The sequence below is a fragment of the Akebia trifoliata genome, chromosome 16, assembly GCF_017979445.1.
Source record: "Akebia trifoliata isolate Shusen 1 chromosome 16, ASM1797944v1, whole genome shotgun sequence".
NCBI lineage: Eukaryota > Viridiplantae > Streptophyta > Magnoliopsida > Ranunculales > Lardizabalaceae > Akebia > Akebia trifoliata.
This window is the reverse complement of record NC_141390.1, coordinates 27,921,249-27,949,078: the sequence shown is the minus strand read 5'-3', so window position 1 is coordinate 27,949,078 and position 27,830 is coordinate 27,921,249. Positions and strand designations below refer to the sequence as shown.

Genomic DNA, 27,830 nt, shown 5'->3' with positions numbered 1-27,830 from the left:
ATAAATTATTCACCTCCACTCCTAATCTCCAAATTCATTTTCCTAACAACGACTGGTTTATAAGTATTAATCTCCTTACCCCAAGCCCCCTTGCACACCTTAGGATGACAAACCTTTTTCTAACTTATCAAATGGAACTTTCTCTTGCCTAGCCTATCATACCACAAAAGTCACGAAAAAGTTTATCCAATCTTTCTTTTTTACATTCTTTGGAAAATCAGAATCAGATAACGTTTTATTTTCCAAAGACTTGATATTTTTCTTTTTTTCTAATGTTATGTTTAAAAATCTTAAAAAGTATTCTTTCCTCTGTTCTTTTGTGTGGATTATTTTAGAGTTTAACTGTGAAAAAGATTTTTTTTTTTTTTTCAAGTTAACAAACAAATGCAAGGGACCCAACCACATTCCGGAAAATACTTCATAACTTTGAAACGGGCAGGATGCTTTTGAAGGAACCCTCTCCATTGGATTGCACGTAGCTTTTCCAAGAGGTAATCCAAATTTTGGCAGAAATGCAAGGGCGTGAAATAAATTCAGACCGCCACGGATCTTGTAACAAGGAGAGGAGGGCTCCTTCAAAAGTTTGAAACAGTGTGCCCACTTCAAAGTTGGACACCACATATTCAGGTTTTAAAACTCATAAAACACAATCAACCGATTTTGTTTCGCTATGAATGAAGAAATTGCCGTTGGGGAGCTACCACTCTCCCTCTTGCCGAAAAAAATCTAACAATGTTATATAAAGCCTGCACCGCGAAGCCCAAATGACACCTCAACCCTAGAATTCATGGTTTAAAATATGTATTTAAAAAATGAAAAATAAAAAATTCCCTGATCAGACTCAAAAATTGGACAGACTTTGCACTCCCAGATTGTTAACAAATATCAAGTATTTTTCATAAATAATCAAAATCGGTCTGATGATTTGCCCAAGTCAAAGAGGTCCTAACTCACATTGGAAAGCTCGCCCAACTCGTCCACCATGGGAAGAACCATGCCGCCATGGGAAGAACTGTGCTGGCAAATAGACAATGACACATTTCTAAATTAATTCGAGAACAATTACATCTCATTTCTAACCCTTCACTGTTACCTAGATTCGAAGACCTTTCATAGTATAATTACAACTGCATTTCCACGTATTTGTAATACAAACCCATTCAAGATTAGTTGGATAATGAAGAACAGACCAAAAAAAATAATAATAATTTACAGAAGCCAGGTCCAAATTGGGATCACTACAACTTGCTCTTATATCTAAATAGAGAACGCTATGATGTAAATAATCTTCATGAGCCACAGAAAGATACATATGCATCTATTTGTGGGAGAAAGGCAACTGCACCTAGTAATCTTGAACGTTCCATTAGAAGAATTTGATGTTCGTGTAGATCCTACAGTTCTTTTTGTGGCGATGTTTCATCTTATAATAACCAAGATTCATTAGCACTTTGCCATTAAGAGAGTGCCTGTAATGCCACAAAAATGAGGATTTTTTTTTTTCAGCAGATGCCAGTTTAAACAGACAATAAAGTTATTTTGAGTATATGGGTAGCATAATATTACCTCAGGTCAACAAGCACGGGACACTTGGATACTAGACACCATACCGCCGTAGAGCCTTACTTAAAGTTGGCATTACATTATATGCTTGATAGGATCTTCCAAGTTCAATAATTGACCCCACCTGAAAAATTATAACTAAGGGTTAAGTCGGAAACATTGAGTTAATAGTCATAGATATGAGTGTTGAGGATTAAAATAAGAGGAAAAAAAATTATAGCAGAATTTAATAAAATTAGAGTCTGTTGGAAGAGGAACACAACGTAACATTACTTATCCAGGGAAACATTATGCACATCCCTTACATAATCTCAGGAACATGCCAAAGAATTCACGAATGAAACAAATTAGATATGTTACATGAAAGAGGCTAAAAATCCGTAGAGAATGCATCACAATGAAATTTTAATGAGATTTTGTGAACAGGGTTTAATAAAGACAGTATACATGTATAAATAACGTTTTTATAACAAGTAATATTTTCTTTTCTTGAAAAACTCAAGCAAAAGAGAATTCCTGGGGACTTGGAGATGAAAGAAAACCTGGATACTGACCAGTAAAGAATACATCATGATGAAATTTTAATGAGATCTATACATATAGTTTTTGTTTCTAAAAATATTCCTTTTTCTTGAAAAATAACTCCTGGAGACTTGGTGATGAAAAAGTCCCAAGAAAAGGAATTTGCAACTACAGGCGACGATAAATGAATACCATTAACAGTTATTGAACCCAGATGGTTGATATATTTTAACTGATGGGCCCATTTCTACAAGAAAACCAAGGATGGTATGTGCAGTGCATGAACTAAGAAAAACTAAGTAACTGAAGATAAAGGTTTATGGATCGGTAGAGAAGTATGTCCCAGCACAGTCTCGTCACATTCTCTAAGCGAACTATTCAAGTGGCATCTGTAAATCTCATGTGCATTTTAACCAAGAATTCAAGTGCATGCTTAATTATAAGGGAACGGCTCAGGGGACAAAAATTGTGACAAAATCTATGACAATAGTTTTTTGTGAACTACTTTTGATGGGGTTAGAAGTTTCGAAATGGGCTGATTTTTGGTGAGGATGATATCTATGGTAGAGATCATCCTCATAAAAAATCAGCCCATTTCTAAACTTCTAACCCCAGTTTACAAGTTGAAGAATTGTGGACCGTTTAATTTTTGTAAACCACTTTTGATGGGGTCAGAAGTTTCGGAATGAGCTGATTTTTAGTGAGGATGATCTCTATGGTGAGGAGATCACCCACACCAAAAATCAGCCCATTTCGAAACTTCAAAGACATATAAGACAAAAACCATTGTCATAGATTTTGTCACAATTGTTGTCCCACTAATTATAAAGCCTGAAATTAGTATTGCACTTACAATGATTAGGACTGATGTGAACCCTATTGCAAATCCCTGATTGATACGCCGTAAATGATGATCAAGCAAGGATGATGTAGTGGCCAAAATACTTAATAATAACCCTCCTGCATTATTTTTACCAAAAAAAAGCAACTGATTATGTGTTTGATGGAAAACTGGGGGTATGCTATAAACAAAAGTTGATGTTTGAAATTGGTTTTTCCATTAGTCTTTACCACTTCCAGAGACATTTTTGCCATGTAGTGCTTTGTGAAGAGGTAAGGCAGGAGATAAATCACAAATTTTCTTTGGAAAAAATCTGTCTTTCTAATATTGAAAGGGAAATTACCCCAAAAACGTGTCGATGCTTGAATTTTTGTTAGATGCTCTATTGTGGCCTTCCCCGGCTTCAGGTTTGGTATTCTAGCCCCCATTTTATTCAAGTAATCAGCAATTTCCTTTGGCAAGTTGGCCTGCACAGATGGATTGATGGTTAAAATACATTATACTTAAAGACATCAAAATAAAACATACAGGCTTGACTTTCACATAAATCAAACAATGGTTACTGATAGCTATTAGGAACAATTACACAACCCTAACCTGATTTTTCCCCCATTTTTCAAATTTTCCACTAGCCAACTTATTCGTGAACCTCAATTTTGTATAAAAGCATTCATGGTGCCATTCCAACACCCCACACAACAAGGGACTAGGGATTCCTCTACAGTCTCCAAGATTCACATCTTCAAATTAATAATTTATTATACTTTTCATACAGTCCCATCCTCCTCACCCCGTTCTCTTCCCTTTCCCTAGTCTCTGCAATCCTTTTTCTTCTGATGCAGAAACTCTAAATATCCCTCCCTTTGACAAAATACTGATTTCCTTCTCATTTCCAATACAAAAAAGTAGTTTGTAACTCTACAACATATTTCACATTGGGAAAAAGAATTATAGACTGACTGCCAGAGCATGGAGAAACAAAGACAGAAATAGAAAAAGGGCATATAAGAGAAATATTCATATGACGGACTAAATAGGGTATAAAATGAACAAACTAGCTTTAAATACTTTTGTTCCTGCAATCTTTAGTACAATGCTCAGGAAGATATCGTTTAGAAGCAGAACAAATTTAGGAGGAAATGCATTAGAAAAGACAATATATATGAGAAAGGCCCATCATATATCGAAGTTTCTTCAAGATAACAATCAGAATACCAATACTAGGTTCAGAAGATACTTACAATGTCAAATATATTGAATACAAAGACAAAGAATGCATAAATTGAATAGTAAACCCATGGTTCTGCACCGACTGAAGTCTCAGGGTTCAATATCTCTTTAACATGTTCCCAAAACGGTGAACCAAGGATACTGCCAAGAAATTCTCTGTATTAGAAAGTTAAAAGAGTATCTAGGAAAAGATTAAAAAAATAAAAATAAAAAATTATTATAACAGTACAATTAGTAGCCTCCCCCATCCAATGAATGCAAGAAGAAATAGAAAAGGTACCAATGCATAGGTCCTAAGGACAATCTACCAACCAGGAACAGATGTACATGGTGCATATGAAGGGGGTGGGAATAAAATTCAATAAGTCCTTCCTTCATCTCCTACATAAAAATTAACCGATTGGATAACAATCCAATTAACAGCATTATTTGGATGGTCTTACTGCCAAGGTAGTTCAAATCTAGAATGGACCAATATGGTCACCACATTGGATATCTTTTCTGTGAAGGAGATATTTTAGGTGGGAAACATTGAATGGTTAGTAGCACCTTATGCAAGACTATGTTTCAAAACATCCTATCATACCATATCGGAATGTACCGGTTGGTATGTACCATTTTTAAAATATTCCAATACGAAACATCCCTGGAATTAAATGTTTCGGTCGATGTCAGTTTGTATTGAAATGTTTCTATTTGTATTGGTATGTGTCAAAATCTATTCCACAAAAACATTTTGAATCTCCCCAAGAAAAAAATAATAATAACAAATAAATAAAGATTTAAATGAAAGAGAATTTCAACTTAAAAACCAATGCAAATCTCTACAAAAAATATTCCAGTCCTTCTGAATCTGTGTTTTTTTTTTCTTTTTTCTTTTTTCTTTTTTTTTTTCAGAGAAAGAGACATATATTAAGAAGTCATTCTCAAATGAGCCAAAAGGAAAGAACTCAACTTTCTAATTAAAATCAGACGCCTCATCCATTAGGCTACTGATATTTGATAGCTTATTGAAAGTTGGAACATTAAACTTACTTTAATGCAATCTAACACAGTTAATTCACAGCATATTGTATCTAATAGCACGTGTCAACGTGTAAAAATGTGTTATTCTTAAAATATATATTTTATAAGGCGGTCAAGTTGACCAACCCAATACAGAGAAAACATGGGGGGGGGAACAACACGCCGCCCCCAACACCCATTACATGATTACAATCACAAGATTAGAAAACCCAATCCCACCGCCCCACGAAGTCAACAAAACAGACTCCCCTAAACTTCCTAAAAAGTTTGCACCAAAAAATAAACCACCCCAAAACATAACCTAAAACATTATTTTTTTTAACAGTATTTATCATTAGATATTGAATTTTAAGAATGTTTCGGAAAAATCTGAATGTTCATTTCACATCAGTGAATGTTTCGATTTTTTCCTAGACTGAAACATTCATCCAAAATGACATTTTAAACCTTGTGCAAGACTGCAAATGCAAAATATTGTAAGGGGTTTTGAAAGTTCCAAGGATATTTCAAAATAGAACATTTCTAAACTCATTGTTGCTGAACTAACCTTGCAAGAATGCTGGGAAATGCCAAGAGATAGGTGGTGGTGAGAACAGGCTGCATGCCTGATGGATTGATGTTGAATGGTATATAGGGCTCTACTTCAGTAATAGGAGAATCATCTCTGTCCAAAACATGCAAATCAACTGATATGTGTTAGCACATGGAAATAATGTTCTCCAAGTAATAGATAGTAAGTAAAACAGTATGAATTATAGTGCACACAGAGGCCAAAAAAAATGTGGGGGTGGGGAGGGGAGAGCAAATAATAGTTTCTGGACTTCCGCAAAACTAAATTAAAACATGATATCAACCCAAACATCTGGATAGCAATGACAGAAATTTGACCTTGCAGCGGATGCGAGTTTAAATGCATAATACTGCAACTTGATCTTCCTGCAACCTTCAGTTACTACTACTGCCCACATAGTGACTACAGTGAATACACCTAGTACTGCAAGGATATATGGCCACCAACTCACAGCACTACCTGCAATACAGCACATACGAATAAAGCACAAGTCTGCAAATCAATGATTGTCTATGATATTGTAAACAAAGAAAATACGAACAGAATAGAGGTTAAGATTGTCAACACATGACATAGCAATTTACTATGGTATGCTTACAAGTGATAAGATTGTCGACCGCTAAGACTTTCCAAAAGAAGCACACCATAAGAAAATATGAAAATAAGATGGGACTGCAACATTAAAAACAAAAATGTAAGAGATTTTGAAGCTCCTCAAGGCCACATACCTCTTAATTATTCTTAGGGTAAATTACACTTCCACTCCCTATTGTTGGCATAATTCTATGTCAAACCCCTACGGTTTGACAATTGTACTTACCTCCCCTATAGTTATCTAACAAGCTCACTTACCCCATTCCGTCTACTTGCCATTCATCAACCAGTTAACAAAAAGTTTTTTATACTTTATAAATACCATTTTAACCTCTCTCGTTTTTATAGTCCATTTTGTCCTTTTTAAAATGTCATTCGTTTTCATAAACAAAAATATCCTTGCAAAAACATAGGCTCATGCTTATGATTGTAAAAATGCTTAGACGGGGGCATTTTTATCATTTTAAAATTTATTTTTTTTACAATATAAATAGATAAAACAAGAGGGTAAAATAGTAAAATAATATCTGAAACTTAACGCCGTTTGTGCCAGGGGAGGTAAGTGCAATCATCAAAGAGCATCAACGTAGAATGACGCCAAACCAAAAGGGATCAGAGTGTAATTTACCCTCATTCTTATTAAGGAGATGAAGGTATTCGTGAACAATTTAAAGGGTAATACACATGTACACGTGGAGACATTATTCCTAAGCTCACATTAATTATTTCAGGCCCAGATGTATTAACAGAAAAAAGAACCCTTAAAAAGGAAAGGTCAAAAGTGAGAAGAACTCAATGATCTACCTGACAGCTGGGACAACATCTTGTATAACGTATCAGTGTAACCAGTCAATATTCCCACGCATATAATTAATGATGAACCTTGACCTGAAATAGCATAACCAATCAGAGATTTCCCACCTTAAAATATAGCATAATATAATGATAATGAAATTTCCAACTTGCTACATCCATGTTTAGATTTCCAGTTCCTGTGATTGGCCATCATTCAGAGTTCTTGCGCTTCGATTGTTCATTTTCTATGATTGAATCCAAGTGCACATTATTAGCATAATTGAATCTGAGTGTGCATTATAACATTTTACACATGCAGAATTTCTATTTAATGCAACTCGAGTTGGCTCCATCAACCAAATAATCCAAAATCAGAATTCTAACCAAAAAAAAAAAGTTCTGCTACATTATATTTTTTTGTATATCTTATTCTATTTTAGAGTAATTCTTAGAAAATGTGTCCTTGCTAATTACTTCCATTCCATGAGCTTCAAGATGTTAATTATAAACTTCACCACGTCTACCGATCAATAGGCTTAATCAGTCACCAGAATTTGCAATATTACTATTCTGGCCCAGAAAACAGATAATCGCAAAGAAAAAAAAACAAAACCGTACAAAGTAAGATCCCATCAGCAAAATTTGGCTTGTATAAAGAATGGCAAGCAAAAGAGAAGAATACCCTATCAAAAAAAGCCTCATGGGTAAAGAAATATGCTAATATGTTGAGAGGAGTACCAAATCCCGATTCCGATATTTGATCACAGATCCATGTCATAGTGATCGCACCACAAACTAATAAAAAAGTTGTCAACATCACATGCTTGACTCTGCAAATAACATTATCACGTCATCTTCTATGTTGCAGATTCTTGTCGAGCACTGATAAATGGTTAGTCATACAAGAAGTCTATTTTTTTTTTTAAATGCATCAAAGCATGGAAGAATCTTTCAGATAGAAAATATGTCACTGAATTTGAGACAATTAATACTTTATTACCTGTGACTAGCCGCATAGATTGAATATGGAAGTGAATAACAAGAAAGGATTACTGCCTCCAATATTGCAAACCCAACAGAGATCCACCATCTGAAATGGATGAATGAATCCAAAAAGTTTGCATCATGCAACTATGACAGAGCAAAGACATAATAAAGTACAATTGTATAGCAAGGACTCGTCTCACTGCTGGAGATGAAAACTAGACACACATATAACTCTTAATCTTCTCATGTCCATCTAAGCCTTCTTTCCGCAGCTTCACCAGGGAAGGAACAAGATGGCAAAGTACCTGTTGATGGGAGACACAAGTTGTAGCATATCTGTCATTAACAGATTAAAGTGAAAAAGAAAGAAAATAGAAAACACAAGGCACATTCTCAAAGTAAACCTATTAAGCCATTCTGCAGGAACTCAGCAAAATGATTGGCGAACCTTAGTTTAAAATTATTTGTTCAATAAATTGCTTAAACGATGGTAGTAAGTTCTATCATGTCAAAGCCAAATGACATGGACGAAATAAACAACGCATTTTACACTAAGAGTATGTTTGATTGCACGGAAAATTAGGGGGAAATTGAAGTTCCGTGGAAAATGGCAATTTTTCAGTGTTTGATGCGTCAAAAACTCTAAATTTGTGCAGGAAACGATTTGCCCCCCCCCCCCCCCCCCCCCCCCCAATTTTCCTCACTAACGGCAAATCATTTTCTTACCCCCCTCCCCATGGAAAACAATTTGCTAGCACACGGCAAATCAAACAAAATCAATATTTGTTTTATAAATAAAATTAAACAAAATCAAAAAGCAAAGACACACAAAATGAAATCAATCAAAATCATAATTTTATTTATAAAATAAATATTTAAATTGTTAAAAATTAATTATTTTTATTTAAAAAATTAAAATTATCTAAATCAATCCATTTTTTTGTAAATTTCTGATTGAATAATTTATTTTAAATTATATCAATTTTTTTTTATAAATAAAGTTAGAAAGCTGTTATTGGCACCCCAAATTTTATTGATTACACCCCAAATAAAAAAAGAAAATATAAGTAAAAGTTGGGACGCCAAAAGAAACTATCTCATTATTTGCTAGATTTGATCTATTTTTTTGGTTTAGGATTTTATATGAGCCTATCATAACTGTAAATAACTACTAAAATTGTTTGAACATGTGTTATAATGTTGAGATTATAATTTGAGCCAAACCTTTGTAATGTTTGAAGAATGTGTTTTAATCTTTAATTGGGGTGTTATAAATAATTTAAGAAATTGGGGTGGAAAATTAAAACGTAAGGTGCCAATAGTAGCTCTCTAAAAAAAATTGGGGTGTCAATACAAGTTCTCTAATAATTTAAGAAATTGGGGAGTAATAATTCAAATCTTTCCCCAAAAACTGATTTTATCATTATTTTTTATATAATTATCACAAAGTCGAATTAAAATAATGTTTTTTTTTTTTGTTTGTTATTTTATGCAATTCAAACAACAAAAATAATTTTCCACGAAAATTTTCATGTTATGCTCAAACAATAGAAAAGGATTTGCCTTGAAAATCATTTGCCAACTAATATTTTCTTTCCAATCAAACACGCCCTAAGATTTTTTGCAACCAACATTTTTTCTCAAGGATAGCATCATAATGAGTGGTAGGATTGCTACTTCTTTATAAGATTTTTTTTACAATTACATTGCCCAATAAAATCCTACTCTTGAACTAAGGAACAAAGGCTGTTATTTTAAAACATTTGTCTTGAATGCCTTAGCCTTCTATTAGTTAAAACGTTTAATAAACATTGAAGGAGCAAGACACCTAAAGATTTCTTTAAGAATATATGGCGGTGCAATATGCACACATTGCACACAAATATCCAAATGTTCCCATGTCCTGCGTAAAGTTCTCCAAAAATACCTAAATGAGTTAAAAAGGTTAGAATATAGCAACTAGGGCTTAAAATGGGTCGAATTTTATCTGAAATTTGAGTGATCTAAATTTCGCGGGTTTGGTTCCTTCAAGTATATCCGAATTAAAAATGGGTCGGATATGGGTTTATGTCCCTTGACCCAAGTTGAATCCGAGTCGTATACAGAACCATCCCTATATCCGCCTAGGTTCGAATGATATATTAATTTGTAAGTTATATTTTTATAATTTTCAAGGTATCTTTCTTCAACCAACAAGTGATGAACACAGTGGCCAAGGCCTCCCTCCAAAATGGAAAAGGTCTTGAGTTCAAGTCATCTTTTGGCCACACCTTTAATAACTTCCTCGAAATAACCTCGAATGGTTCAAAATTATCTGACCCGACTGACTCAAACCAATTAATTTGATTGGGTTCGGATATGGGTTTAGTGAAAGTAAAATGGTTTGAATATGGTTTTAACTAGTAGGATCCGAATCGGATCCAGATATAGATATACCCACATCCGACTTGGCCCGTTTTAAGCCCTATTAACAACTCAAAGAAAGTAATTGCATGATCCTACTAAACATTCCCTCAGCTTCTGGCTGATATGCCTGACCATGAAAAACCCTAAGTTCTACTCTCATTATGATACATAGTGGGATACTTGGCTTAATTAAAACAAAAATACGGATGGGCCTGTTCGTTCATGCCAATTCCATCTATGGAAAAGAAAAAAGTTTCTTTAAAATAAAAAAGTATGTGGCATGTGCAGAGTGCCATCTGAATCAAATGAAAACATGATCTAAATATGCTGAAAACGTCAAAGAAAACCTATGACAATCACGTAGAAAGTAAAATGAAGAACACCACCAAAAGTATTAACAAACATTAATGCAAAACATGGAAGTGGAAATGTGGTAAACCTGCATAAGAATTGACGCTGCTATCTGAGGACTGATTCCAAGCTGGAAAAAAGACAACTTAAGCTCCGACGTAAAATCACCAAGTTCATCTGCCATAAATCATTTGATTAACTACGGATGTGATGCAAACAAGATATTTACCAAATTTCTCCAAGCAGGAACTTTACCAAATTATGAAGCAAAAGAACCCCACTACCAATCACGTGATTAATCACTTATTATACCTAGTAGTCACCAATTGATATTTTGTGGGGACATTGGTAAAGATGTAACCCATACAATTAGTGTATAAATTCATTTAAGATGGTTTTTGTATGTACAAATACCAATAATATCATCAGTACGAATGAGGGCTTCGATGAAAGTTGAAGGCTCTAAAAGCTAGGAAGGAAAGTCGAAAATAACGTCCATGGAGGTAGTAGGACAAGATATGAAGATACATTCCTTGACTGATGATATGGCTTAAGATGGATTTGAATTGAGAGAGAGGATTCATGTTCCCGACCTCAATATTGAGAAAATGCATATATGATGATACCAATGCAACTTGATGAGGCCTTCATTGTAAGTACCTGAATGGCTGCACCTTCGCACATCGAGGTCATGTGTATTCTTTAGGCATTTCTTTTTTGAGACAATATGAATAAGGTAAGCATTGGATTGTCTATGCTTTCCACCTTTGGGCTTGAGATTCCTCATTCTCAATCCTCCTTCTCCTCATAAAGCCCCTTAAAGGGTTCGTCATGTCAACATATGTTCGAATTTTTCTTGGTGGTTTTGTTACCATTCCAATTAACTATCATCCAATTTTTCATGTGCCAGATGTGCAATTTCCATGTTTCTCCAAAGTAAATGAAGTAGCAGAAGCGAGTGAATCAATAGATTCGAGAGAAATTAAGAGATTATGTTTAATGGAACACAAAATCAATTTGAATCAATAAATTCAATTGATAAACAAGCAATAGCTTGAAAAAGATAAAAGCAAAGAGCTATAAAATTTGTAAAAGAGAATTGAAATTAAATTGATTGATTTTCGTTTTTAAAGCTTCTTATATTAGATAACTTCATCATAACAACTTACAAGCCTTTTAAAATACTAAAAAGTAAATTTCTTAACCTATCAATAACATAATAACAACTTTTTAACCTATTGAAATTCAATTTGCACTTCTAATTATAGCCTAAACTCTAAAAACAAATTTATAAAAACTTAAAACAAATTAGAACCTAGATAGAACAAAAACTTCCTAAATCCATTACCTTCTTCTCTAAGGAAGCGGGGATTCAGACCGAGGGGCGTAGGAATTTCCCTTAAATAACTTTCTCGGGAGAGGGGAGGTATGAAATCCCATGAGATTCAAGGAGCAAGGTGTCATATCCCAGGGGTCTAGAATAGAAAGTCCTAATATTAACCAAACTCTTCTAAGATACATTAAAATAGGTTAAAAGACTGAAACCTAGTTGGTATAATTATGATCCAACCAGGTCAACTCGATCTGGCTGGTCAAATCTGAGTTGGCCAGGTTTGAATGAGCCAATCGGTCTGAAAATTCTAATCTGCCTCGTGTAGATGTCCTACATCAGTAAAGCTATAGTATCTCCATTTATATCAATCGTTTACTGCATGATAGGTTCAAGGTAAACCAAAGGTCACTGAGAATACACATAAAATTTTGAACAAACATACAATGATTTTTTTTTTCAGTTAGTCCCAAAATCAAAACAAGGATCCATCCTATTAGATAGCACAAAGGGTCCAAACTTATTGGCAAAAAAAAGCTAACTGTGTGTAAGGGAAAAGAAAGAATAGGATATCCATATAAATTTCAAGATGTTAAAGTGTCATAGCAAACTGTCAAAGGAGGTACAAGAGATGATGTGGTGTTCTTTGCCTTTGTCTTCTTTACTCGCCCTTACTTCAAGCCATACTAAAACTATCACTATCATAGGAAAATATGGGATGTGGAAGATGTGATGAAAAATGAAATGGAAGCATATTGAATGTAAAAGACTTTTAACCTATCGTGCATAATTCTACTTGATGATAACATAATGTTTCTCCAACAAATTAGCCTTGCAATGAGCTTCCTTTAGAGTATTTGCAAATTCTACCATATTTTTCATTCCAGTTAGAATGGAACAAAAGCATTTAAGAGTCCAATGAATGCTTCTACCAAAGGAAACTGAGAATACATGTAAATTATCCTTTGATTAGAATGAAATGCAAACACTTTATTTGAGGAAATGTAAAATTGGATTTAACTAAACTCTATAGGTAAAAGATATAAACAAGAACATACCGATTGATCCAGAGACAAAGCTAAGGTAGTCCCCAGGTATCAACCGTCTATCAAATCCAGGTAAAGGAATGAAATAGCCAACACGACTAATTAAAACTAATACAGCTGTCACAAATAACCTGCGTCGTATTTCACTTTTAAAGAAAGATTCGGCAGCACCATTGATAACCGAACCCAGACGAACAAAATTCAAGAATCTATTTCTGAACATTTTAGGACTAGTTTCCAATTTCTTCAAATTTCTGAGATCAAGTGAACCGAGCAATTCTGTTCCACTATCAGGTCCTGGTGGAATATATTCAGGGAGCAACGATTGTGCAGATTCAGCCTCAACATTCAGATATTCACTTTGAAGCTGATCTGAGCAATAAATTGAAAATCTCTTATTTAGGTTTGACGAGAAGTGTCTGTTGAAGGACATGGAATGCCTTCTAAGAGAGCATGATGCATTGTTGACTACTGATAAATGGGTTCCAGAATACAATGGGCGATACCATTGGAGATTATGTCCAACCACCACACCTGTACATCAGAGATAGGGTTATTGATCAAACCAAAGTTCTCATCCAGTGTTTCAAAAGTTTTGAGTGCAACTTGAAAACATGCAACAGAAATTATATGATAGTATAGGACTTCCCATGTAGGATAATGTCCAAGAACACAGTAATGATCAGCTGCTCGGTCGATATCTTAAACTACATAATCATGTGCTCATCCAAAAACATTGAAATAGTAGAAGTAGAATCACCAAGATTCAACAACAACAAAAAAAAAAAAAACTAATGGCTAAGTCCATCAATATAGATAAATAATATTTCAGAAAGGCAACCCAATGGTAGAATTCACTTGAAATGGAACAATCCTTATCTAGATTAGGACAATCATACAAAACGGATAAACCCACTCAATATATGACAAATATAATCGAAATACTACAAAAGTTCCTAGAATTGGCATAATACATTTAGCCAGCTTGTCCACTATGAATCTTAGATACTGAAAAATATGTTGGTGCTGGCGTTGATATGAAGTGTCAAACACATGGACCACAACAAAACCATAAAACAAGCCCACGGAGTTTACTCCATATTTTCCAGGTATACTTTATAATACAGGAATCTAAGATTCGTCTCACCACTTGGAACATGTGGACATTGATATCTAAAATCTTCAAGTTAGTGGATACAATGAAAAGAAGGAAAATTCACATGGTTAGTTTCTATGAGACAAAACAGAAATAAATCAATGCTAAAGAAATTGATAGTTACAATCTCTGGTACATGGGAAAATTTAGGAGTCCAATAGGTGATAAACAAAGAGAAAGCCGATTGGGAGGGTTTGGGAATGTCCAACAAAGGCCAATTATAGCCTCAATTAGAAGAAATATACAATTTGAAGGGTCTAAAAGAGTGAGGAGAAGACCCAGAAGAACATGGATAGAATTGAATGGAGGAAAATGATATCTTTAGTGGAGCCATACATTTGGGAGAAGACTTCAATTATGATGGTGATGATAATTTCATGATTATTTAGATTTTAGACCACAGCATACCTATATAGGCAATCAACGGCATCACATTCCATCATGTTAAGGACAGTTTCAGCATTTGTAAACTATTAACTATCTTTGTTCACTTAAATGACCTACAAAGTATCTGTATGCAAAAATGAACTAGAACACGAAATCATCCTGATACCAAAAAAACAAAAACAAAAATCCAACTCCCCCAACCCCCAAAACAAACAAATAAAAAAAATTATATAAAGGTTCAAGCCATCTTTTAAGAAAAATATCTTTGGAGGAAAATCTTTTTTTTTTACTTCTCTTCTTCAACTACCACCAGGACTACATACAGAATTAGGTACTGTTAGGTCCTGTTTTAAGAAAAATATCGAGAGCTGTTATTGGCACCCCAACTTTTACTTATTACATCCCAATTAAAATATAAAATAAAAATAATTCAATGGCTGAGAACAAGTAAAAGTTGGGGTGCCAATACAACTCCCTTCCTCCCTCCCTTTGTTTAGATTTCTATTTGTTAGATTTACGAATCTATATGAGCCTAATCCTAATTATAAACAAATGTGAAGTTGTCTAAATGCCTTATAATGCTTTGCAATGTTGAGATAATAACTTGAACCAAACTTTTGTAATGTTGGAATGGGGTTTTAAATTTTAGTAGGCTGTGATAAATTGGGGTGTAATAAGTGAAAGTTGGGGTGCCAATAGAAGCTCTAAAAAAAATCTTAGAAGGAAAAAAAAAAATCGTATTTTTTTGCTTCTCTTCTTCAACTACCATCAGGAGTCGGGACTACATACAGAATTGGGTACTGTTAGGGTCTTGATTCAAGAAAAATATCTTAGAATGAATAAGAATCACATTTTGTTTTTCTTCTCTTCTTCAACTACCATCAAGACTATACATAGAATCAGGAAATGTTTGGGCCGTCATTGAAGAGCTCTTTTGAGCAGAAACCATCTTTTAGGGGAGAAAACGGTAATCCAAACAGACCACAAATTTTTTAAATAAAAATCAAATTCGCCAACACAGAGAGCAAGATTAAGCTAAAATTCGAAGAGAACAGTTCAAACGAATCAGAATAAGGGAACATAGATATAAAATTAGGGTTAGAGTGAAGAGTTAGGATCGGAAACTACCAAAGACTGAAATAAAATAACTAACAAAAAAGTAAAGTATGTTTTGTTTAATGGATGAGAGTTGCAGAAGAGAAGAAAAACAAAATTATTTTTTTTTTTAATTTAAAAAACTCACCTTGATTTCTGAGAGAATTTCTTGAGAGGAGACCGAGATGGAGAGTATGAGAGCTTAAAGAGGTCGCTTCCATGGCGAAAGTTGCAGAGAGAAACGAAGTAAGAGATGGAACTCTGTAGAAGCGAAATGTTGCTAATGAAAGGGTTTTAAACGAAGAGCAATTGCAAATGTTTGGCGGTCGGAGAACAAAGGAAAATGAGTTTGATGTGAACTACTTGTATAATAAAATTATAGGAAGAGTGGAGAGACTGACACGATATCAAAGGCACTAATTCGCTGTTTTAATTAATATAAAAAGTTTGATGTAGTTATTATTGATTGGTCCCATGAAGGAGGATTACTTGTTTGATTAGTGATGGAGATGCTAGTTTGGGGTATTAAAAAAGATTAAATCAATAATAAGGAATTAACCATTAAAAAAATTAATAATTTGAAGTAGCCAATCAAGTTGATTGTGTGTGATAAATCCATAGAAAGATCCATTTGTAGAGATCAGTACATTATAGTAGTTAACACTATTGTATCATGGCAATCACCACTATAACGTACATCCTATATTGCAACATTTAGGATTTGAATGGCATTTGACACTTATTATATATGTTTTAGGGGTAATTCACAAAGATATATTCATAATAATGGTCAAATGATTGCTTAGATCAATCCCGGGAGGTTGGCTCAATGGCAATTTTGGACCGATTGACGATTAATGCCCCTAGGTCGTGCGTTCAATACCTAGTATGAACATTAATTCCTTAGGGCCACCCACAGGGCTCACCCTCACTTACATTCAATTATGTGATGTGCGAACGTTGCACGTGGTCATAAGATTAAAAGTTGTGCTCTTTTAAAGTTCAGGTTTGGCATGAAATGACATTGAGAACCCAGGAATCAGGGTTTCACAAGTGGTGTAAAGCCTCATATGAAAGTGAAACTCTAAACAGAGCACAAGGGTTCGCGTGATGGCTAGGTTACAATTTTCTAAGTTAGAAATCATTATTTTTAATCAAAATATCCATGCCTCTTAGAATACCCAACAAATCCTCGAGAAACTTGTAACCCTCCCCCAACACACATAACATAATTTATGGGATAAATCCATAAGGGTATTTATGCCTTATTGCAAGAGAGAGGTATAAAAAGCATTATTTCCAATAGATGGGGTCCAAAATGCTCATTTATAATTTTGGGAAACTAAGACGTTAAAAATATAATCAATTTTTTTTTTACAAATCATTAATGATTAAAGCCTTCATATGTATAGTTTGTCGTGTAAATGTCTTCTATTATGTTGTGCTATGCAGAGTTGCGGGGGTGCATGGAATAGCGCTCCCATTGTGGACATAGTCATATTGCTGAATTACGTAAATTCTTGTGCTTTGTGCAATTGTGTTATCTTTGTTATTTTATTTTTTTACATAATTAACTTTAATTAGGAAGTTTATTCATCATTTTTGTAAGTTTTCTAGCCTTACGTGTACATAAAAAGAATTTCTAGATGGCATTCAAGTTAAGCAAAATAAATAAAACGCTAAATTGTCTCATCCCATCAAAGTTTGAAAAACTTAGTTCTTAATGTTTTGAATTCCCTTTTTTATCAATCATTTTGAATTCGTTCATACGTGCTTAATTTCTTCTTTAAACTGTTCGCAGATCTCAAACGTCAAAAAATAAATAAATAAATAAAATTATTTATTTTCTTCTCATTGATTTAATATACAAAATAATAGAAAAACAAATCGTGCCATTATTCTTTGTAGCAATATTGTTTTATTTAATTTTCAAGTACAACACATTTGTTATATCATTTTAGATCACTTCAAGAGTAGCTGTTTCTTGCTCTTTTGAGCTTAATAACTCCATTCTTTTGGAAGAAATATATCTGGGGAAGTTGTAATGCTCTCGATGACATCACCACCATCTTCGTTGCAACTCGAATCTCGACCCCTATATCTTTGATCATTGTTTAGATCTGCAAATAAATATGATTGAGACAATAAACTTTAGTTCAGATCAAGTTGAGCTCATTACTTAATTTAACGAAAACAAGATAGCTTTGATATCCAACCTCGTCGAGGAGTGAGGTGAGAGCCTAACGCATGCACGTCAAGGTTCAAGGCTTCAATTACACGCCTAGGGATCAGCACCGGAGAATAAGCTACAAACCAAGTATAAAAGTTATTCTTAATGTTTCAATTGCATCATTGATTAATTAATAGGTGTTATTTTCACTCTCAAGTGTTTTTTAAATGAGTCGTGCTAGAGTGACCTCAAGATTGATCTCGATGAAAAGCATCTATGATTCCCATACACTTTCACGTCAAGATGTGCGATGTGAGGTACAATCTTGAAGTCACTTCAGCATTATTCTTTCCAAATATACCTATTTAAGCTAATATTGGAATTATCCTATAAGATTGAATTAAGTTAGACTCGAAGGGATTACAGTTTTTACCAGGTTTATTGCTTGGTTGGAAGTTGACACCAGCTCTCCGAGGGAGGAAAAATCCAGTCCCACACGATCTTTCACCGGATTCAAGAAAGAAAGCCTGCATTCCTGGCCCCCCAGATGCCCGAATTGCTTGAACACTCGGTCTCGAATGTGATTTTGAGATGGATTTTGGGAGGGAATTGTGATGCTACATTTACAATTACACATAAAATACAATACTTATTATCTTGAGTCAAATTAGGAGCCCAAAAGATACCATTTGTAGTGTGAAATCCAAGTACAACAAACAATCTGGATCGATGGAACAAAAAAAAAAAACTCCTACTAGTGAAGAAAATCACTTTGCTAGGAGAATGATTTTTTAGTGAAAATGTACAATCAAACACTTGCAAATCGCATGTTCTGAGAAAATCATTTTCCCACCTAGATCAAAGATCACTTAGTTGTAGTGGATATGAGAGATTAATTTTTTGTGTGAAATTGACCTGCTTAACCAACTAGCTAGTCTACGTAAAAATCGTAGAGAAAGTTCCTTGCATGTTTTCATTCATTTGGGAAATAAGTTTCTAAGTTATAGAGAATCGAGTTCTTGTTCCACTAATAAAATTTTCTTCCTGGAGAAACGAAAAATGAGTTGCAGAGGAAATGCTAGCATAGCTAGGAGCGAATTTTTTGGTAATTATATGTACTATTATAATGAGAGATGGTCGAGTAGAAGTGGTTTCAAAATTTGAGTGGCCTTAAAATGCCTCTACTTTTATATTTAAATTTAAGATAATCATAATCATTTTAGTAAAAAACCAAGAAAATTGTAACTTACGACCATGTTGCTTAATTGTCAAAAGTACAAAAGTATCCTTTTTGTAAAGTGTAATCTTCAAAAATCCTTAGTCGATTTTTTGTTTCTAGCATTTGTAGGAAGCGGGGGAAGTAATTAATAAAGATGAGTCACATTTCAATATGGTTTCCCTATTGCTCACACTCCCCCTCACGTGTAACGTGTCTCCTACATGCGTGTGGTTATTCATTCTGATACCATGTAAATGCCCATGGGCCTAACTCATCCTCGCAAAATTGGCTCGTAAGGTGAGGCTTGCCCCAAATTTATGTAAAGTCCAAGATCATGATACTCAGGCTATGAGGGACTATCACTCACACGGGGCACCTTTTTATACATCAAACTACATGCCATGTAGGAAACAGCTTGGTTAGGAATCAAATGTGTTTAGAATTCCAATCAAAATGTGTCACGTAAATGACGTTCCTATAGAATAAGAACGGCTACACCTTACTTGACCCTGATTCATTTCGTGATAATCTGACTTACCCACGTGGCATACTCAATCAACACCCCTGATGTGACATGTTCGAAAATCGTAAATTTATACGTATTGGGATACACCATTCCCTCAGGATACCTTTTTATGGGGAAGTGCAGTTGTGTATCGCAAGGCGTGTAGATCTATGATTTTGAACATGTCACGTCAGGGGTGTCCATTGAATACGCCACGTTGGTAAGTCAGATTATCACGATTCTTAAAGTTATGGGGTTTATGAGGTGTGTATAATTTCTATGGGGCCATCTGTAAATTTGCTCGCACATATATATATATATATATATATATATTAACTTGCTTAAATACTAGTCACCCACTACATGACCAAAAGTCCAAAACCCATAATACTTCATCTCTTAGTGCAAATCATAGCCTACTCAAAAAATTCTTTCAACCAATCACATTAACATTAGGACAAAATTCATTTCAGGGCTTACTTATATCAGTTTAGATATAGCAGTATTCAAATCCAAATCCAAAATTTTTATCTGATATTCGAATTTAAATTCGAATCCGATTACCTTATTGGATATCGGATAATATCTTATTAGAATTCGAATAATTTGTATATAAAAAAATACATAATTTTTCCTTATCCAACCGATTTTTCATTATTAGAAAAAACTTATTATATGTTATATTATTTATATAAAAAATTAATCAAATAAAATAATATATATTATATATTATTTTGAATTGGATATTATCAAATTCGAAATGTTAGTATTTGAATCCGTATCTGAAAAAGATTTGAATATATAAAATTATCTGAATTCAAATCCGATATCCAAAAATTTTGGATAATATCCGATTTTTCGAATTCGAATTTGAATCAGATTCGAATTTTAGACTATCCATTGACACCACTCTCTCTCTCTCTCTCTCTCTCTCTCTCTCACACACACACACACACACACACAATTAAACAAGGGGAAAGAAAGAAGGTACCTGAAGTATTGGGACTGCATCCAAAGAAGTGTGGACACCATTAAGTTGGAGCTGGTGGTGATGTTGAGGCCACAAATAGTTCTTGAAAAATTCGAAATTCAAAAGAACATAAGATGAAATAAAAAAACTCAATAAAAGTCAACTATATTAGAACAATTATGGGAACAAAGAATAAAAAGTAGTAGAAGTTGGGCATGAGATGAGAACCTTTGGTTCAAATGCTTCATCAAGAACATGTGTGGGGAGCCTTCCCTCTTCAAACCCCACCTCCCCGTTTTCTTCCATTAACTCCATTAGATGGATAGAGGATAGATCAGATATATATATATACAGAGAGAGAGAGAGAGAGAGAGAGAGAGTATATTATTCTTGGTTAAGTGAGGAGAGAAGCTGTTGAACTCCCAACTTCTTACCTGCAACATAACCTAAGGAAAGAGAATATTAATTTGAAATTGGTTTTACAAAATTGACCTTGATTTGCTACAAGATTTACACACTTCCTAACTTACATTTGTGACTCACCACGAATTTATTATTTTTAATACAATTACTAAGTTACCCTTATCTCAATTCTGGCATTGAATAACATATTACAATACGATACTTGGTATGAATTACAAGATTCCATGAATCATGAAGTAGTCTTTGAACATAAATTACGCCATAGATAACTAGGTGTAGAACACGTTTGTTTGTATGTCGAGTATCACTTCGTCCCAACTCCATTGAGATCTTTGAGATAATGAAGACTTAAATTATACATTATGCATGGATGACTTGAGAGTCCAATGAAACTTATACACAACGATAGACTAGTTCCATAGCAACTCCAATTCAATAGCATTGCTATGGGTTATTTGCCATGTTTCCTTATCTATCCAAAAGAACATGACAATTACCATCTACTTTGGCCCAATCAATCCATTTTTTATAATTTAAACCAATTTTGTGATTGGTTTCCTTAGTCACCGCTTAGGATTTTTTTTTTGTTTTATGAGGGTGGGGTGGGGGGAGTGTGATCTAGTGAAAATCCTCACATTGGTGAGACTATAAGTACTTCGGGACTCATGCAGAGTCCACAACCACATGTTCCAATTTAAATACGGGGAGTTTGTAATTACTCAGTTTCGAACTCACGACCAAGGAGAGCAAACCCTTATTATTACGTCTTACCGTTAAGCCCCCACCCAAGTGGGTATCGCATGAGACGGTATGAGTTCACAATAACCCTAAATCAAAGGATATGATAGTCATTTCAATGGTAGAATAAGGTGGAGTCTATATTGCATGAAGCAAGGGATTTCATCATAGTTTAAAATATCATCAAGGGGCATTTTGGTAAAATAGTCAGATGAATCTCCTTGACACGTGTGAGATAGGTAAGGGACGTGGATTGGTTTGGGTTGGGTTCGGTAAACCCCCTCTTGGCTCAGTTGTTGCAATTAATGTGGTTCACGTAATGCTCTTCGTGTCCACTTTCTCCAACTCCACGAATGCTTACCACACTAAACACTCATCCTTTTACTGCTATATTTCGTTTTCCTTATTTTTTTTTTAATAAAAGAAGTTGATTTATGTTTGTTCATCTAAAAGCTATCTCTACAAGTGTCATTTTCACTTCATAAAATAATTAATTTTAACTTTTTCAAGCCATTAAAATTACTTATTATGATTTAGAGGGAACAAAGTCCATTAAAACATGTCAATGGGACTAATCAATATCCCCCATAAAATTACATTATAATAATGTCTCTTTAATTAATATTTAAAAAAAAATATGAATCTATAGGTCATATTTTCTATGGACACTGATAGTTATAGATGTAGGGGCAGAGTAAGGATTTTTGTTCATGTGGAGGCAATCAAAAGTGAAAAATTATTTGTAACGACAATTAAGATAGATTTTTTTTTTTTTTTTTTTTTTTGTGGCAATAGTAACAAATTTTATTATCTATTATTATTATTTGTCATAATAACTCATAAATTCTTTGATTTTGAAAATTCTTATGAGGTAAGTGTCGCCACTGCCCCAATGTAAATCCACCCCTGTATAGGAGGATATATAGTACTTCATCTATAATGGAAACGTGACACTTAAAAATGTGTCTTGATATACTAAGATTGACACTATGTATGTTGCAAATTATATATATAATGGGGGGGAAGGAGAGGCCAAAAAGACTGTTCTACAAAAAGAGAAACTAACAACAAAAAAAAAATACAAGATTACAATGCTATAAAACACAAGGAGATCTAGTCCCATCTACAAACAAAACCATGAAAAAAAGTAGTTTCTAAAATCATCAAAAGACTTGTTCCACAGGAAAATAAAATCCAAAATTTCCAAGATGACTTTGTGTAATTGAAGCTCTTTCTCATTGAAGATCTTGTTATTCACCTCTTTCTAGAATCCAAATGCCCCAACATATAGCAAAAACAATTAAAAATCACAAGATTCGAAGATTAATACTTCTTCCACTGATGACCCAACTTTAGAAGAAAGATAACATAGAAGATGGGAAACAATAGGACACATCTGATATAAGGCAAATCAAATTGGCAACCATAGACACAAGGACCCAAAAAGTATTCATTTTTTGCTACTGGGACAAAAGCCTCTTTATGGTCAGCTCCATAAGTTGGCATAAGTTCATTAGCCACTAATCAAGTCTTATACGTTTCAACAAATCCAACACCATTGTATTTAATTTTGTACATCCACTATCTAATAGGTCTCTCTCTTTTGGGTAGTAGTTTAACAATAGGTGAATTACAATTTCATGAGCTAAATATGATGAAATTATGATTCTAGCTCACTTATCATTTTAATTCCGAAAACATGCTTAGAGAGATCATAGGTTTTTTAAAGTGACAATTTCACCAGTTTATAAAAGTGGCGATCTTGCTACTTTTTATCAACAAAATCGTCACTTTAAAAAAACCTACGATCTCACTAGGCATGTTTTTAGGATTAAAATGAACGATGAGTCGGAATGGGAATTACGTCAAAAGTTGGTCACGTTTTGGTAATTATCTCTTAACAATACATTTCAAATACAGTTTGCTTATTGATTCACACATATCAAAATATCTCATAAGAGTTAAAAAGGAATTAGAAGGAGAACCAAGAGCATACGGTGATAGTTGATTATTAGAGAGGAACACCACTAGATTTGTTGGTGCAAAGATGAAGGTTTAACCTCAGGGAATTGAATGGTGTAAGATATGTTTATATATATACACAATGTTGGGAGTCAAAATTCGTCTTATGCGAGTTAAAAGTTATAGAGATCATCCTCACAAAAAATCAGCCAAATCTAAAACTTCAACCCCCATTAAAAATGATTTACAAACTAACTGTAAAAAAATCGACGATCCACAATTCTAAACCATTTTCTATCACAAAAAAACTTTTAAGTCGTATAGGACAAAGGTGTTGACTGTCGAACATGACCCTATATATATTTTAAGATTATTTTACACCCATGACTCACTCTTAAATTTTTTTGTGTGTGTATGTGTGTTTGCCAGTGTGAGGGATCTAGTACAAATATCTCATTTTTGATCAAGAGAAAAATAAAACATTGATTTCAAATATTGAATGTTTCTCAATGAGTTTATACTCATTTTTTTAGTCTTTTGCAACACCATCAACAAGATACATTATTACATAAGTCCAAAATTTTTTCTACTTTTACATCAATATAACTTATAAAAGTAGGCAAAAATTCTTCACTTATTTTTAAAAATCATGACTAATGTTACATAATTGAAATTCCATGCACCTTTGCTAGTCGAATTCAATCCATCTTCCTAGTTTAATCTACTGATAAAGTGGGTAAGGAGATGTAGGTACTTTTCTTTGGGTTGTTGCAACAAAGTCACCATCTTCAAACCTAGAAAATTTAACCCAAACTTGAAATTCCTATGTGCTTGCAACCTTCTTTTGTAAATATCTAAGAGCCATGGCCCCATTTTTTATAAATGAGAGACACAAGTTGGTTTCTTGAGATTAAAAAAACTTCCATATATTTAAAGATCCCGTTTGGATAGAAAGTAGAAAATAGCTAGGAAGAAAATAACTTTTAGAAAGTAGTTTCCTTTTTCTTTTTAAAAAGTAAAGGTTTTTTATTTTTTTTAAATGAATCCAAACAGACTTTTTAACTTTTAAAAGTCAGAAAATTATTTTTTTAATGTGCATCTAAACAGGATCTAAATCTTTCTTTCAATTCTTTTGATTGAGAGAGTGCAAGATTATATTTAAAGAAAGAATGGAAGAATAATCAAAATGTGGGTAATCAAACAAACAATTGTTTGTATTAGACCTAATGTATAAATCTGAATAAAAATAAGTTATGTTAAATTAGACAGTAATAATAGTTAGAATGAACTTATCCGTTTGATTGAGTGCCTAAGGCACAAAGAAGTCGTTGTCTTTAAAATCAATTTCACCCCTTTATGATGATATCCACAATGCAATTGGTCTTAGGCGATTGATTTCCAAAATTTAACAGTCACAAATCTGTTAACCGTGTACTTGAAAATAACAGATCTTCGACGAACTCGATCGAATAAATCAATGTACAAATACTAAAAATTAGAAGAACATAAAAAGAATAAAATCATAACAATGTTTCTGTTTGCAGTCTATATTTTTACATATAGAACTCTATGGCACACTTCTTTTTTATAACAATTAAAACCTAAAGATTCAATGGATTAAAGAGAGAGACGTTTGGACCTTAATTGACTTGTTTTTTAATGTTATAGGATCCAAACGATCAACAAACATTAATTCTAACGGTTAGATAGATTAGCGGTTGATATAAGATCTTTAAGTAAAATGGATCTTTCATGAGCACCCACATGTGGGTTAAACATCTAAGATTTGTATTCCCCCACGCGGACATCGCAAGCACACATATGCACTAAAGTTTTTCGACGAGTTGACTCCAAACACAATGATTTATAGTCTCATGCTGCCTTGGCCCCTATGTGCACGTGAGTCCCACTCTCTTTCTCACTCACACTCAAGCAAGTAATAGAGTGAGAACATATATAAGTTGAGTGTGAACATTTTAGAGAGTCCTCTACAACTCTCAAGAGAACGTAAATCAAAGAATTTTTGACTTTTCAACTATCACAAATAAGAAAAATGTTTTTTTAGCTAAGGTTTCACCAAAAATTGAAAAACCTTACACCAATCATACTAAAAAAAAGATTTTGAATTCAAATCTTGCTCCCAACTCCCAACAAAATCCAATAAATATTATTAACTATGAATCCTACAACAGTTAAGGTTAGAAAACTCAAAATAAAAATAAAAATGCGAGGTAGACAAAAATGTGATTGGAACATAAAGTCTTCTCTAGGACAACAATATCTATTGATTTCCATGTGACAACCCAATTTGTAAGTTTTTTATTTTATTTTAAAATTAATAACATTTCCTAGATTGCCCTCGGCAATTACCAAAATTCTAAAGGTTAAACACTATGATTTGGGAATGTTTTTGTTTTTGTTTTTGTTTTTGTTTGCTTTCAATGGAAGTTCTTCCTGAAAAATCTTTGCTACAGAATTTCTCATTCAATGGAAATGCTTGAGGTGCGTTTTGGGAAATAACTTGTTTGAACATTTGGCTAATTATATTAAAAGTTGTGGTTTATTTGGTCCATGTAGGACTGGCAACGGATCGGATCGACTTTTATCAGATCTCAATATTAGGATCCAAATCCAGCCCATTAACAATCGGATTGGGCAAAACCCAATTTTTGTATTTAAAATATAAATCAAGTGTATACGTTTCAATAAATATATAAAATAATTTACAAACTTTCTAACATATTATTGGATCAAAATCTCATCGGATTGGATCCTTATTGGAATCCAAATAATCAATCCAAACTCGAAATTATCGGATCCGATCCATTGACAGTCCTTGGCCCATGGATTCATTATCTTAGAAATATTATGAAAGTTATTTAAGTCACATAATTTGAAGCTTCTGTCCCTCCCCCACTTCTGAAATACTCACCCATACTCTCATGACGTGGCATGTGCTAAAATCATAGATTTCCTTGGGATACACAACTGCTGCACATATTTATGGAGATGTGCAGTTGTGTATCTTGAGGAAATCTATGGTTCTAGTACATGCCATTTCAGGAGAGTATGGGGGAGTACGTCAAAGGGGGGGAGTCAGAAAATCACGAGTCTATTTTGTTTTAGCAAATCATTTCGATCGGATATCGGTCATACGTGGAACATCTAATCACTTGGCAGATATTACCTAAAAATGAGTTCATTGCAACCATGGTACAAAAGCATTAGTTTTTGCACCTTCTCCTTAATTAATTAGACTCATAATTAGGGATTGAAATTTTGTACATATATTAAGTCTATCGTAATAGGTTCTAGTAACAAAATATGCCAATTTTTAGCTAATATTTTCATTGAAAAAATAGACGATGATTCTTTTGTTCTACCTTCTACTCTATTTTTCTCGACTTATCTTCCACTCAAAATTTTCTCCATTTTTACTTATTTATTTTCAAATTTATCCACATTAATCAAGTGACAGATGGTTTTAAAACTTGTTTTGACGTCTTGTCTCGTCCATGAATGAGACCGAGTCACTCGGATGAGTTTTCCGATACGTTTCCACAATGAGGAAAATGAACCTGGGTTTTAAATCTTGTCTAATACATTGACTTGTCTATCCGTCTCGTTGGTAGACGACACGGAGATGAATCAAATGAGTTGTCTCGGTCTCGGACGAGATTTAAAACTATGAATGCATGACACCCACAAAATAATTTGTTGAATCCTAACTTGGTCACATGCTTCTTAGGCCAATCAATGGGGCCGGCTGAAGCCTTTCCGGGCATGGACCAGGTTTGGGTAGTGTAACTAGGCCCGTTTATATATCAACACCGACGAGGCTAGGCCTGATTCATGTTTGGGTTTTGGTTCAGGTTTAAGTTCTAAGCCCGTGGCCCAGCCCGATATTCACTTTTTTTTTTTTTAATGTATTATGTATTTTAAA

General features: G+C 33.8%; 2 protein-coding genes across 2 annotated transcripts; both read right to left on the bottom strand.

Annotated features, from left to right (window-relative positions):
* Nucleotides 1-1,025: 1,025 nt before the first annotated feature.
* SCY2 (SecY protein transport family protein) lies at nucleotides 1,026-16,211 on the bottom strand. The gene is made up of 14 exons (XM_086427557.1): nucleotides 16,049-16,211; nucleotides 13,275-13,796; nucleotides 10,975-11,063; nucleotides 8,355-8,434; nucleotides 8,143-8,232; nucleotides 7,881-7,972; nucleotides 7,152-7,235; nucleotides 6,071-6,212; nucleotides 5,730-5,846; nucleotides 4,168-4,297; nucleotides 3,270-3,393; nucleotides 2,939-3,045; nucleotides 1,567-1,687; nucleotides 1,026-1,469 (listed from the first exon to the last, which is right to left on the bottom strand). The coding sequence occupies exons 1-13, from the start codon at nucleotides 16,119-16,121 to the stop codon at nucleotides 1,598-1,600; spliced, it is 1,740 nt and encodes a 579-aa protein (XP_086283683.1). The 5' UTR covers nucleotides 16,122-16,211; the 3' UTR covers nucleotides 1,026-1,469; nucleotides 1,567-1,597.
* Nucleotides 16,212-17,775: 1,564 nt separating this feature from the next.
* On the bottom strand, nucleotides 17,776-21,185 carry LOC147383223 (uncharacterized). The gene is made up of 5 exons (XM_086429127.1): nucleotides 20,993-21,185; nucleotides 20,786-20,866; nucleotides 18,504-18,687; nucleotides 18,117-18,206; nucleotides 17,776-18,020 (listed from the first exon to the last, which is right to left on the bottom strand). Exons 1-5 carry the CDS (start codon nucleotides 21,077-21,079, stop codon nucleotides 17,899-17,901), a joined length of 564 nt encoding a protein of 187 aa, XP_086285253.1. The 5' UTR covers nucleotides 21,080-21,185; the 3' UTR covers nucleotides 17,776-17,898.
* Between the last annotated feature and the right edge of the window lie 6,645 nt (nucleotides 21,186-27,830).